The sequence below is a fragment of the Pan paniscus genome, chromosome X, assembly GCF_029289425.2.
Source record: "Pan paniscus chromosome X, NHGRI_mPanPan1-v2.0_pri, whole genome shotgun sequence".
In the NCBI taxonomy this organism is placed as follows: Eukaryota; Metazoa; Chordata; class Mammalia; order Primates; family Hominidae; genus Pan; species Pan paniscus.
In genome coordinates this window covers 104737437-104750609 of record NC_073272.2, presented here as the reverse complement: position 1 = coordinate 104750609, position 13173 = coordinate 104737437, and the positions used below count along the sequence as shown (strand labels likewise).

Sequence of the window (13173 nt, the reverse complement as noted above, 5' to 3'; positions counted from 1 at the left end):
AACTTTTTACCCAGATGTATTTCTAAGGGAAAATATTGATCAATCTTGGGTTCTCTGGGGAGAAAAGTAAAACTCATAATTTAAAATACACATGAAACATCCAAATTCCTTTTCTAACTCGCATTTATAAAACATGCCCATATTATAAAGTTTTGTTTTAGAGTTTGAGCATATGTGAACTTGTCGTATCACCAGGACTAAGCTGGTGAAAATAATCTAAATAAATTAGGGATCTTTCTTGTACCTAAAATCAAAAGCCCTAGATAAAATGCCTCAGGATATAGTTGAAACTTTCCTAACTGATTTATTCGATTGTCTTATCCTCACTTCAAAATACTTTCCTTGTAAATTTCAGAGACCATCTAATGATAAGGAAACTAAAACAAGCTTTACTGTCTGAAATTTTATAAGGTGAATTGATTTGCTACATATAACATCAATTAATCAATCTACAGTCATTGAATAAGACTGACGTTAAAACATAAGAACTAGCAACTGATACTGTAGCAAATTCAAGGAAGGAAAACAAATGAATAAACAAACAAGATCTCAAGCCCTTTGATAAGTTCTATTTCTCAAAAATCATTAGAAAAATAAGATTTTCTAGTAAAGGGGGATAAGGGGGAAAAAGAATATACATGTATTTATTACAGCTGAACTGTACATTTAAAATGGTAAGGATGGTAAATTACATATGTATATTTTACCTTATTTAAAAAAGTTTAAATTGCAAATATTAAAAAAAGAAAAGAAAGTTTTATTGAAAAATCTTTTAAGCTTGATTGGAAAGGGGACTTTCAGATGTCTGCATAAATAATTACATAAAACTGCAAACTTGCAATGTTAATGCATTAAAAGACCAAGATGGCCAAAGCCCTGAACTGTGTATTATTATTCTATGAAGACCCACAACCCTTTAGAATCATTCAAATGACATTTAATGGGCACCTGCTATGTGTCATGCTGTTTATATACATTGAAAAGCAGATGTAAACCTAATATAAGGATAAAAATATCTATGCTAATAAGAAGTTTGGGGATACAGGATCTATTGAATGAAATTTTTGTCACTTTTAGTCTTTAAGTAAATCATCTTACTTCTAGGCTTGTACAGTTGTAAAGAGCTCAGGGATTTTTGTTTTATTAAGTTGTTTTTTTAAAATAAAACAAAACAAAACAAAGAATGCCATCATTCATAGATGATATCTCTAGCCTGTAAATATGTCAATATAATAGGTTTTAAGTTTATGTACATTTTTTCCATAAGGTATAAACCTGGTAATTAAACAAACAAGGATTTGTGGGGGCATAAACATATCATAATTATTTTATTTTATTATTATTATACTTTAAGTTTTAGGGTACATGTGCACAATGTGCAGGTTAGTTACATATGTATACATGTGCCATGCTGGTGTGCTGCACCCATTAACTCGTCATTTAGCATTAGGTACATCTCCTAAAGCTATCCCTCCCCCCTCCCCCCACCCCACAACAGTCCCCAGAGTGTGATGTTCCCCTTCCTGTGTTTTTTAACTGTTCTTATCTCCTGCTGACATGAACATTCAGCCTTTGACAGGACACTGGTAATCTGCAACCCAGAATTATTTAAGCATAACTTTCTTATAGTTCATGATGCAGTCAGATAAAAGGTTAATCCAAGGACTTGAGTAGCTTACTGCTTGATAATGCAGCTTTTAGAGTTAGACTTGGGTTCAAATCCCAGCTCTATAATGTCTTATCTATGGATCTTTGCATGGGTGACCAAATCTCAGTTTTTGGTATATGTGGAATGAGAATAATAAAAGCAGCTAACTTAATAGGGTTGTTTTATTATGCAAGTGTTAAGAATGGTAACGGGGGCTGGGCCCAGTGGCTCACACCTGTATTCCCAGCACTTTGGGTGGCCAAGCGGGTGGATCACTTGTGGACAGGAGTTCAAGACCAGCCTGGCCAACGTAACAAAACTCTGTCTCTACTAAAAATACAAAACAAAAAAATAGCTGGCATGGTGGTACGCTCTTGTAATCCCAGCTACTTAGGAGGCTGAGGCATGAGAATCACTTGAACCCAGGAGGCGGAGGTTGCAGTGAGCTGAGATCACACCATTGCACTCCAGCCTGAGCAACAGAGTGAGACTCTGTCTCAAAAAAAAAAAAAAAAAAAAAGGGAAAAGAAAGAATGGCAAAGGGTCTGAAATTTTACCTTACTTATGCACTAAAAATTTAGCCTGCCAGTTTCATGGAAGCTGGTAGAAGACACCAGAATCCTAGGTCAGAAATAATAAACAGTTAATTGGAGCAATGACAGTAGCCAAAGTATCAGTATTTGTGTTGCTTACACAAACTCAATTCCCATAGGATAATACAAAGAGGATCAGGTGATACTTGTAGAAGTATTGGGTTGTATTACAGAAGAACCCCAAGCTTAAGAAACACAAATTTCTTACAATGGGCCATAAGCATGTCGGCCCTTTGTTCCAGAGGCAGATACTAACTGTATTTTCCAAGGCTATAAGCAAACCTGCCTTTTGCTCTAGAGATAGACACTATTTCTATCTTCTAAGGCTATTCTCTGGCCAGGCACAGTGGCTCACGCCTGTAATCCCAACACTTTGGGAGGCCGAGGCAGGCAGATCACCTGAGGTCAGGAGTTCAAGACCAGCCTGGCCAACATGGTGAAACCCTGTCTCTACAAAAATTAGCCGGGTATGATGGCAGGTGCCTGTAATCCCAGCTACTTGGTAGGCTGAGATGGGAGAATCACTTGAACCTGAGAGGCGGAGGTTGCAGTGAGCCGAGATCGTGCCATTATACTCCAGCCTGGGTGACAGAGGAGACTCTGTCTCAGAAAAAAAATAAAATAAAATAAAATAAAAAGTATGTTTTCTATACATACACCTTTGAAAAGATAATCCAGGGCAAAGGATACTCTGCTCACAGACATGTAAAAAATGCAAAAGCCCCATGGAGAATTCTCTCCTAACAATGAGATAGTTCATTTAAAGCTCATAGCACAGTGCCTGGCATATACTAAGTACTCAATAAAAACTAATTTCCTTTAACATTATCACCACTATTATCATGCTATCTACCGATTCCCAACCCAACCCATAAAGTGAATCAAAGATGTTTTGTTTTCTTCTTCTTGTAATTGTTTTTTAAAAAAGTAGCTTGTGGACAAGGTTATAGTAAACATTATGTATATTTTAAAAACTACTCACTCAAAATAAAATTTTTGTCATCAAAATATTCTTCACCTTGAATTCAAAGCAAACTATAATTTATTTGGAGGCTGTACATTAAAGTTAGAAACCTACTCAAGAAAAAAGTATACAGTACATATATATGTAGCAATCCATTTACATATAACTAAGAATTGTGGATCATTCTAGTGGTGAGCTCATGTCACCATTCCTAAGGGAAAGGCAATTGCAATATGCCACCTAAGGGTACAGGCAGCTTGTTCAAAATCTGACTACTAATGATTGAGGATGTGGATAAAGGTAAGGTAATAACGAAGGTAAATTTGAAAGGCTCCCTGACACCACCATTGTCCACATCATAGTATGAGTGATTCCTGCTTTCTTGTTTGGATGAAGACAATTTTAAGAATGGTAATCTGAGACACATCATGCTACAAACAGAAAGGTCTTCTGTTTGTAGAAGATAAATCTTTGGAGAACCCTGATGTTTCTATTAAGAACAAGAACATAACTCTCCTCCAGAAATCCTTCCCCAACCAATTTCACTGACTCTAATAACTATTTCTCACTTCCTCACTCTTTCTCTGTAAATATCAGATTACACTGATATTTTTGCATCTGTCAATATGTTATTTCATAGTTATTATCATAGAATTCACAAAGGTTTGGCCTTATTTCCTGGGTCACAATGCAAAACACAGAGTTTTCTTTACATATGATTACCTTTCTTCATACAGTAAATATCAGATTATTTTCCCCATCTTTGTGTTGAAAATTGTATAACTTAGTTGTCTCACCAAATAAACTGTCATATCCTATGCTTCCATGATCTATTTTCTGACTCCTGGTGGTAGAATTCTCTACTGTGTCAGAGATCTTGAAAGACTAGTCAGTATTCAAAATTTCTACTTGTTCCTCTAATTTCATTCTGTGATCCCCTATCATCTGGCACCTGCCTCACCATTCTATTGATTCTCATCACTTGAATCACTAAGGATATCTTATTAGCTAAATCTAATGACCTTTTGTTCACCCCTCATCCTATGTAACCTCTGTGCATTATATGAAACCAGTAACACTCTTTTTACCTTCCAAATCTCTCCTTAGGTCCAAAATATCTCCCTTTTTTGATTGTCTACTTCTCTGACTACTCCTACTGCTTGTTCTCCCTTATCCTATCCCTAAAGGTATTTGCTACCCTTTCCAAGACCTCGGGATTCCTTCCTCTGTTTTTCTGTCCTGCTTATTCTCTCCTTCCAACCTTCATCTCCAGCAATTTTATTGAAGCACAAGGTCTTAGCCACAAACTGAGCACTGAAAACACCCAAATTTGTAATACGTATCTCTAGTTTTGTCCTCTCACCTAACTTCCAGCCCAGTACAGCCATTCAACTATAATTCAATATAACCATCACAAAGGCATTTGTCAATCCAAAACTGCATTTATTATCTCCTCTCTATAGTCTATTTTTCCTCATATCTATTACGATTTGAGGCATCACTTGTCACAAAACCTAGTTTCTCAAGTCAAATGCCTCAAAATCATTTTCCGCTCCAACACCCATATTTATTTCTCATATATTAATACAATTGGTTAACAAGTCATGCTAACTGTATGTCAAAAATCTCTTGTTATCTGACATCTCATCGAGGTCCTGCCACAGTTCAAGCCCTAATCATGTTTTGTCTGCACTGTTGAAGGAACCTCTTAACAGGTTTCTCTGTCTTCACTTTCTCCCTCCTCCAGGCTGCTAAAAGAAACAATTTACTTTTAATTTCCTAAAAGTGTTTATAAGCGGAAGTGGGAGAATGGCAGTATAAAGAGAAAACTAATCACAAACTGAAGTTCATGTTTAAAGTATTATAGAGGGAATAAAAGAGATAAGGTAAAAGATGTTCTGAACTTAGTAGACAAGAACACAAAGGAGTAAGGGGGACAACTATAAAATCACCAATGGTAGCACACAGCTGTAGAAAGGAGGAGATCCATGAAGGCAGGCCACGGTTCTGTCCTCAGCCCTCTACTCTTCTTGCTCCATATTCTGTCCCTGAGTTATTTCAACTGCTGCTGTAAATACAGCTTTCACCTCTCAATACTACATCTTGAGCTCTGATGTCTCTCCTAAGTTCTAGACTCATATATCAAACTGCCTACTAAGTATCTCCACCAGGATGCCCAACAGGTATTTTTTTTTTTTTGAGACTGAGTCTCGCTCTGTTGCCCAGGCTGGAGTGCAGTGGCATGATCTCGGCTCACTGCAACCTCTGCCTCCCAGGTACAAGCTATTCTTGTGCCTCAGCCTCCCAAGTAGCTGGGACTACAGGCGTGTGCCATTACGCCCAGCTAATTTTTGTATTTTTAGTAGACACAGGATTTTGCCATGTTTGCTAGGCTGGTCTCCATCTCCTGACCTCAGGTGATCCACCCACCACAGCCTCCCAAAGTGCTAGGATTACAGGTGTGAGCCACCACACATGGCCCCAACAGGTATTTTAATGTTAATATGTCTAAAGGTGAACTCATCCCAAAAAATTCTTCTTCATTCTCCAACTAAGTCAATAACAGGGCTATCTACTTAGTCCCCTATACCAGAAACCTGGGCATTATCCTCAGCATTCCCTCATCCTTGTCCCTGACATCCCTATGCATTCTATCTACCAAATGGCTCTCTACACTCTTCTCTCCATCCCTATTTCCACTGCTTTAGTTTACTTCTTGAATTGCTTTAGCATCTCCCTAATGGGTCTTCCTGACTCCAGTCTCTCCCCCTTTCCTCACCATTCTCTTTTCTACATTATCTTCTGGATGCTCTTTCTATAGAAGTCACTCTAGAATAAGCCAAAACATGAACCCTTTCCACTGATGGCTGATAAATAAAATATACAAGCTGAGAAGGAAAGAAATCACAAAACAGCATCTAAAAACAGCATTTAAATGGTGGGACTTTATGCCTCTGGGGTTTAACTACCTTCTTAGGTAATATTTTAATGCTTGATTTATTGTCTTTTTCCTCTCTAATTATCTGACATAGGACCCTTAGAGAAGAAATATTGTCTTTTTAAATGTAGTTCATAGAATAGAACATAATGCCCATATAATAAAAAATGAATGCTCTGATTTTTCAGAAGGGAAAATAACTTAAAACCCCAAAATCAGTGTATCCCTGTATGGCTTAGTCCCTTAGGTACATAAATGATGGTGGATAACAGAGTGGAGAGAGTTAAATTAGAATGGCATCCTGGGGTGAGATTCTAATGTCAGGACAAGGAGTGTGCCACAAGGATCCATCAAATGATTTTAAGCTTAAGAGAAACATGATCATAGGAAAGATTAGGAAGTGATTAGGGATTATGAAGAAATTAAAGACAGGAAGATTATTTGAGAAGAAACATGGACATTCCCTAAGTGGGCATGGATGTCTTAGAAGTTTCTGAGGTCACAGCAACAAGATTTTGTCTCTTAGTTGACTTGTTTTTAAGGGTCGGTATGAAGGGTAGGTAACTTAAAAATTTGATTTTGAGGTTTCTGTATTGGACAACATAGGAATTTAGGAGGGGAATCATCTCCTGCATATATTAAAATAAGCAAGAGGCCATTAGTCTGAAGCTGTTTCCATACTTTGAGTTCCTATCTAACAAACCGCAAACTAACTTAGCATGTAAACAGACTGAAACTTAACAGAAGCTGTATAAAAGACAGCCTAATTTCAGCCAAACACAACTAGCCAGGCTCCAGCTAATTACAGGCAGTCAAGTGACGAGACCATGTCCAAATAAGGCAAATGCCTTGCTGTAGCCAATCAGGTGATTTTTCTCTTTTGTGTCCAAACTCAGCCTATAAAAATTCACTTCTCATGTTGCTGGGAATAGCTCTCTGAAACTCTTCTGGTTCTGAGTACTGACAAATTCATGACTCGTTTTTTTTTTGTTTTTGTTTTTGGTTGTTGTTTATGTGTAAACAAACTGTTAACGTTGTCTAACGTTTTTCTTTTAACAGGGAAAAGGGGGAGTCATATCATGAACATTCTGATTGTATGTGTCTGTAGGACATGTATGAAATGTGAATCTAGATTGGGAGTTTGACATCTACAGGCCAAATCATGTCAACTGCCTGGTTTTATAAATGAACTTTTATTAGAACATGGCCATGGTCATTTCTTCAGGTATTATTTATGGCTGCTTTTGTGCTACAAGTAGTTGGGATAATCTTTTGCCCACAAAGCCTCAAATGCCTGCTATCTTGCCCGTTTCAGAAAAAGGTCACTAACCTGTATACTAGGATTTAGGAGTCTGGAAAATGAACTGCAGAATTTTCATGGGTTGGGGGCTTTTTCATGTTCTAGAACATACCCATTATTCCCCCTTCAACCTCTAAGGGGGTCCCTACTAGCCGTTGGCATGGGACAAACCATTGTCAAGAGGGAGGGATACATGGGACTTTTTTGACTTGATTATAAGGGCTTAATTTTCTTGGTTCTAAGTCTTTTCTGACCACTCCTGTTTCTTCCGACCTTTAAGGGCTCCCAACCATGTGACAGGTTCCCTTACATCCCAATGGAGTAGCAGGGGCCTTCCTCACTCACTCCCTTCCACCCCTGGTATCTCTGGAAATTGGAACAGTCCCAGAGTAAAAGCCAACGTTGGCCCTGAGTCTTCCTTTCCCTGGAACCTTAGGAGGGAGAGAGATCTTCCTCTCTCTTCGGGCGTGTTAAGACAGTGGGGTTGGCCTGTACTTCCTCTGGCCCTGGCTGAAGAGGTGAGGCCTGGTGGGAGGTGTCCTAGGGTAGGACAAGCCGGTCAGGGGATCATTAGGACGGTCTTGTCAGAGCGGGTAGGGTGGGGACGAGAGGGCGGGAGAAGATGGATGAGGGGAGGGGCTAAGGGGGAGGAAAGGAACCTATTGGCTGCTCCATCCACACAGGGCTAGTGAAACCGTTAAACCCCTAGGCGATCATGACCTTGAGACCTGAGGACCCCAGTAGCGGGTTCCGGCATAGCAACGTGGTGGCCTTCATCAACGAGAAAATGGCCAGGCACACGAAAGGCCCCAAGTTCTATCTTGAGAATATATCCTTATCCTGGGAGAAGGTGGAAGACAAGCTGAGGGCCATACTGGAGGACAGCAAGGTGCCCAGTGAGGTCAAAGAGGCCTGCACCTGGGGCAGCCTGGCCTTGGGCGTGCGCTTTGCCCACAGGCAGGCACAGCTACAAAGGCACAGGGTGCTGTGGCTGCACGGCTTCGCCAAACTGCACAAATCAGCCGCACAGGACTTGGCATCAGACCTGAAGAAGCTCAGGGAGCAGCAGGAGACGGAACGCAAGGAGGCGGCCTCCCGGCTAAGAATGGCCCAGACCAGCCTCGTGGAGGTGCAGAAAGAGAGAGACAAGGTGAGTTGGAAGCCGCTCCATGCAGTAAGATCCCTCAGCTGGTCCCTGCCCAGTACCACTGCCCTGCCCCATTCCCACCCCTCTCCACCCTGCTCCATGGCTTCGCCCTGCCCCGCCCTTCCTACCTGGTAGCTCCGTCCTACCCTGCTTAGTGCTCCCGCCTTGCCCCCAGAACACACCTCAGCCCTGCCCACTTCTCTCCAGGAGCTGGTGTCTCCCCATGAGTGGGAGCAGGGGGCAGGGTGGCCAGGCCTGGCCACTGCCGGAGGAGTTTGCACAGAAGGAGCAGCTGAGGAGGAAGAAGAGGCGGCGGTGGCTGCTGCTGGTGCTGCTGGAGGAAAAGGAGCAGAAGAAGAGCAGAGGGATGTGGAGGTTGTGGCTGCCCCTGTGGAGGCCATGGCTCCCCCTGTGGAGGCTGGGGCTGCCCCCATGGAGACCCAGTTCCCCCACGTGGAGGCCAGGGCTGCCTCCATGGAGACCACAGAGAAGCTGGAGAGAATCCTCCTGCAGCTCCTTGGAGATGCTGATCAGGAAAAGTACACCTATTGGGGGCAGAAGGAGGGAGATCTCAGGTCGGTCGAAACAGCCACATCTTATTTCTCTGGAACCACGAACCCCTGGTCCAGAGCCTCATCAGAACCTCTTCCTGTCCAGCTCCCTGCCTCATACTCATACTCATACTCAAGCCCTTTTTCCTCCTTCTCAGACATACCCACTATATCCCCTCCACAAGCAACAGTCACAGCACCAGTTCCGCCTCAGCTGCCTTCCGACTGGGAGGCCTTTGATACTAGCCTGTGGTCTGATGGGGGGCCCCACAGAATAGACCATCAGGAGCACCCAAGAGACAGGAGATACTCCGAACCTCATCAGCAAAGACCTCCAATATATCGCAGGCCAGGGGACTGGGACTGCCCTTGGTGTAACGCTGTGAATTTTTCACGGAGGGATACTTGCTTCGACTGTGGGAAGGGAATCTGGCTGCAAAAACCTCATTGAGTGCAGAAATGCAAAATAGAACCGAAGCATGTATATCTCGATGGCGAATTAATTTTCAGAGGGCAGGCTTGTGGTGGCGGGGGCCGGGGTGGTAGGGGAAGAAGGCTGGGAAGAGTGGGGGAAGGAGGTGAGACAATGGTACCTTTACGAATAACTTCAGAGATAGGGGTGGTGACTGGAGGAGGGGGAGGAAAGTAGGGGTTGTGAAAGAGGTGTAGAAGTGGGGTGGTGGCCAGGGGAGGTATAGATTGGGGTGGGGAGAGAGAGACACAGAGAGACAGACATGTTTTGGTGACCCCCTTTGTATTCCAGAGCACTTGCACTCAATACCTCAGAAGTGCTGCAGCTTTTATTTGTGTATGTCTCGCTTGCTCTCTCTCTCCCTGCCCTAGTGTCTGGTAAAAGAGGCAACCATGTGTATAACACCCCACCCTCTACTCGCATCTAGGCCTTAGATGATTGGAGCAGGAGTGGATATTTGGCCCATCCAGAGCCAAATGGATTTTTCATGCTAGACACTCTGAACAGAGAGGCCGATTCCATGATGTTGAGCAATGAAGCTGTAGGCCACTTGGAGTTGGGGCCAGGACTGGAGCCATGGATGCTGAGGCCACTGCTGAGGCTTGGCCCTGGCTGTGGAGGAATAGAACTGGATGCTTTCCAGAGGCAAGTGTCTTTGGGAGTCACTGGTACGTGGTTCCAGGGAGCAGACAGGCACAGAGGAATCATCCTGTGACTCCAGAGAGATGGAGAGAGCAGCAGCACAACCACTTTTCACTTCCTACAGTTGTGCTACGTGAAAATCCCCTTTACACAGAACCTCTTTTCTTTAGCTAACTTGAGTGGGTGGACAGATTTTTTTTTTAAGTTCTGGGATACATGTGCAGAACGTGTAGGTTTGTTACATAGGTATACATGTGCCATGGTGGTTTGCTGTACCTATCAACCCGTCATCTAGGTTTTAAGCTCCGCATGTGTTAGGTATTTGCCCTAATGCTCTCCCTCTCCTCACACCCCATCCCCTGACAGGCCCCAGTGTGTGATGTCCTCCTCCTTGTGTCCATGTGTTCTCATTTTTCACCTCACACTTATGAGTGAGAATATGCAGTGTTTGGTTTTCTGTTCCTGTATTTGCTGAGAATGATGGCTTCCAGCTTCATCCATGTCCCTGCAAAGAACATGAACTCATTCTTTTTATGGCTGCATAGTATTCCATGGTGTATATGTGCCACATTTTCTTAATCCAGTCTATCATTGTTGGACATTTGGGTTGGTTCCAAGTCTTTGCTATTGTGAATAGTGCCACTATAAACATATGTGTGCATGTGTCTTTGTAGCAGCATGTTTTATAATCCTTTGGGTATATACCCAGTAATGGGATGGTTGGGTCAAATGATATTTCTAGTTCTAGATCCCTGAGGAATTGCCACACTGACTTCCACAATGGTTGAACTAGTTTACAGTCCCACCAACAGTGTAAAAGTGTTCCTGTTTCTCCACATCCTCTCCAGCACCTGTTGTTTCCTGACTTTTTAATGATCGCCATTCTAACTGGTGTGAGGTGGTATCTCATTGTGGTTTTGATTTGCATTTCCCTGATGGCCAGTGATGATGAGCATTTTTTCATGTGTTGGCTGCATAAATGTCTTCTTTTGAGAAGTGTCTGTTCATATCCTTCGCCCACTTTTTGATGGAGTTGTTTGTTTTTTTCTTGTAAATTTGTTGGAGTTCATTGTAGATTCTGGATATTAGCCCTTTGTCAGATTAGTAGATTGCAAAAATTTTCTCCCATTCTGTAGGTTGCCTATTCACTCTGATGGTAGTTTCTTTTGCTGTGCAGAAGCTCTTTAGTTTAATTAGATCCCATTTGTCAATTTTGGCTTTTGTTGCCATTGCTTTTGGTGTTTTAGACATGAAGTCCTTGCCCATGCCTATGTCCTGAATGGTATTGCCTAGGTTTTCTTCTAGGGTTTTTATGGTTTTAGGTCTAACATTTAAGTCTTTAATCCATCTTGAATTAATTTTTGTATAAGGTGTAAGGAAGGGATCCAGTTTCAGTTTTCTGCATATGGCTATCCAGTTTTCCCAGCACCATTTATTAAATAGGGAATTATTTCTCCATTGCTTGTTTTTGTGAGGTTTGTCGAAGATCAGATGGTTGTAGATGTGTGGTGTTATTTCTGAGGTCTCTGTTCCATTCCATTGGTCTATACATCTGCTTAGGTACCAGTACCATGCTGTTTTTGTTACTGTGGCCTTGTAGTATAGTTTGAGGTCAGGTAGTGTGATGCCTCCAGTTTTGTTCTTTTTGCTTAGGATTGTCTTGGCTATGCGGGCCCTTTGTTGGTTCCATATGAAATTTAAAGTAGTTTTTTTTTTTTCTAATTCAGTGAAGAAAGTAACTGGTAGCTTGATGGGAATAGCACTGAATCTATAAATTACTTTGGGCAGTATGGCCACTTTCACAATATTGATTCTTCCTATCCATGAGCATGGAATGTTTTTCCATTTGTGTCTTCTCTTATTCTCTTGAGCAGTGGTTTGTAGATCTCCTTGAAGACGCCCCTTGTAAGTTGTATTCCTAGGTATTTTATTCTCTTTGTAGTCATTGTGAATGGGAGTTCACTCATGATTTGGCTCTCTGCTTGACTATTGTTGGTGTATAGGAAAGCTTGTGATTTTTGCACATTGCTTTTGTATCCTGAGACTTTGCTGAAGTTGCTTATCAGCTTAAGGGGTTTTTGGGCTGAGACGATGGGGTTTTCTAAATGTACAGTCATGTCGTCTGCAAACAGAGACAATTTGACTTCCTCTCTTCCCATTAGAATGTGCTTCATTTCTTTCTCTTGCTTGATTGCCCTGGCCAGAACTTCCAACACTGTGTTGAATAGGAGTGGTGAGAGGGCATCCTTGTCTTATGTGAGTTTTCAAAGGGAATGCTTCCAGCTTTTGCCCATTCAGTATGATATTGGTTATGGGTTTGTCATAAATAGCTCTTATTATTTTGAGATATGTTCCATCACCACCTAGTTTATTGAGAGTTTTTATCATGAAGGGGTGTTGAATTTTATTGAAGGACTTTTCTGTGTATATTAAGATAATCATGTGGTTTTTGTCATTGGTTCTGTTTATGTGATGGATTACATTTATTGATTTGCATATGTTGAACCAGGCTTGCATCCCAGGGATAAAGCTGACTTGATCGTGGTGGATAAGCTTTTTGATGTGCTGCTGGATTTTGTTTGCCAGTATTTTCTTGAGGATTTTCACATCGATGTTCTTCAGGGATATTGGCCTGAAATTTTCTCTTTTTGTTGTGTCTCTGCCAGGTTTTGGTATCAGGATGATGCTGCCCTCATAAAATGAGTTAGAGAGGATTCCCTCTTTTTCTATTCATTGGAATAGTTGCAGAAGAAATGGTACCAGCTCCTCTTTGTACCTCTGGTAGAATTCGGCTGTGAATCCGTCTGGTCCTGGGCTTTTTTTGGTTGGTAGACTATTAATTACTGCCTCAATTTCAGAACTTGTTATTGGTCTATTCAGGGATTTGACTTCTTCCTGGTTTAGTCTTGGGAGGGTGT

The 13173-nt window shown here is 41.8% G+C and overlaps 2 protein-coding genes across 3 annotated transcripts in view; one reads left to right on the top strand and one right to left on the bottom strand.

Moving 5' to 3' along the window:
- IL1RAPL2 (interleukin 1 receptor accessory protein like 2) overlaps positions 1-13173 on the bottom strand; it is a 570279-nt gene that overhangs the window by 537165 nt on the left and 19941 nt on the right. The window lies entirely within an intron of this gene.
- Positions 6537-9627, top strand: TEX13A (testis expressed 13A). Of its 2 annotated transcripts, none has more exons than XM_057301157.1 (3): positions 6537-7961; positions 8153-8593; positions 8798-9627. In XM_057301157.1, the coding sequence occupies exons 2-3, from the start codon at positions 8159-8161 to the stop codon at positions 9590-9592; spliced, it is 1230 nt and encodes a 409-aa protein (XP_057157140.1). In that variant the 5' UTR covers positions 6537-7961; positions 8153-8158; the 3' UTR covers positions 9593-9627. The 2 variants fall into 2 exon arrangements, with proteins under 2 accessions (XP_057157140.1, XP_003819706.1); XM_003819658.5 differs by having other exon boundaries at positions 8127-8593.

Coding starts and splice junctions, on each gene's coding strand:
- TEX13A (XM_057301157.1), top strand. CDS start 8,159: ATGACCTTGAGACCTGAGGACCCCAGTAGCGGGTTCCGGCATAGCAAC. Junction 8,594..8,797: donor TGCAGAAAGAGAGAGACAAG/GTGAGTTGGAAG, acceptor ACTTCTCTCCAG/GAGCTGGTGTCTCCCCATGA.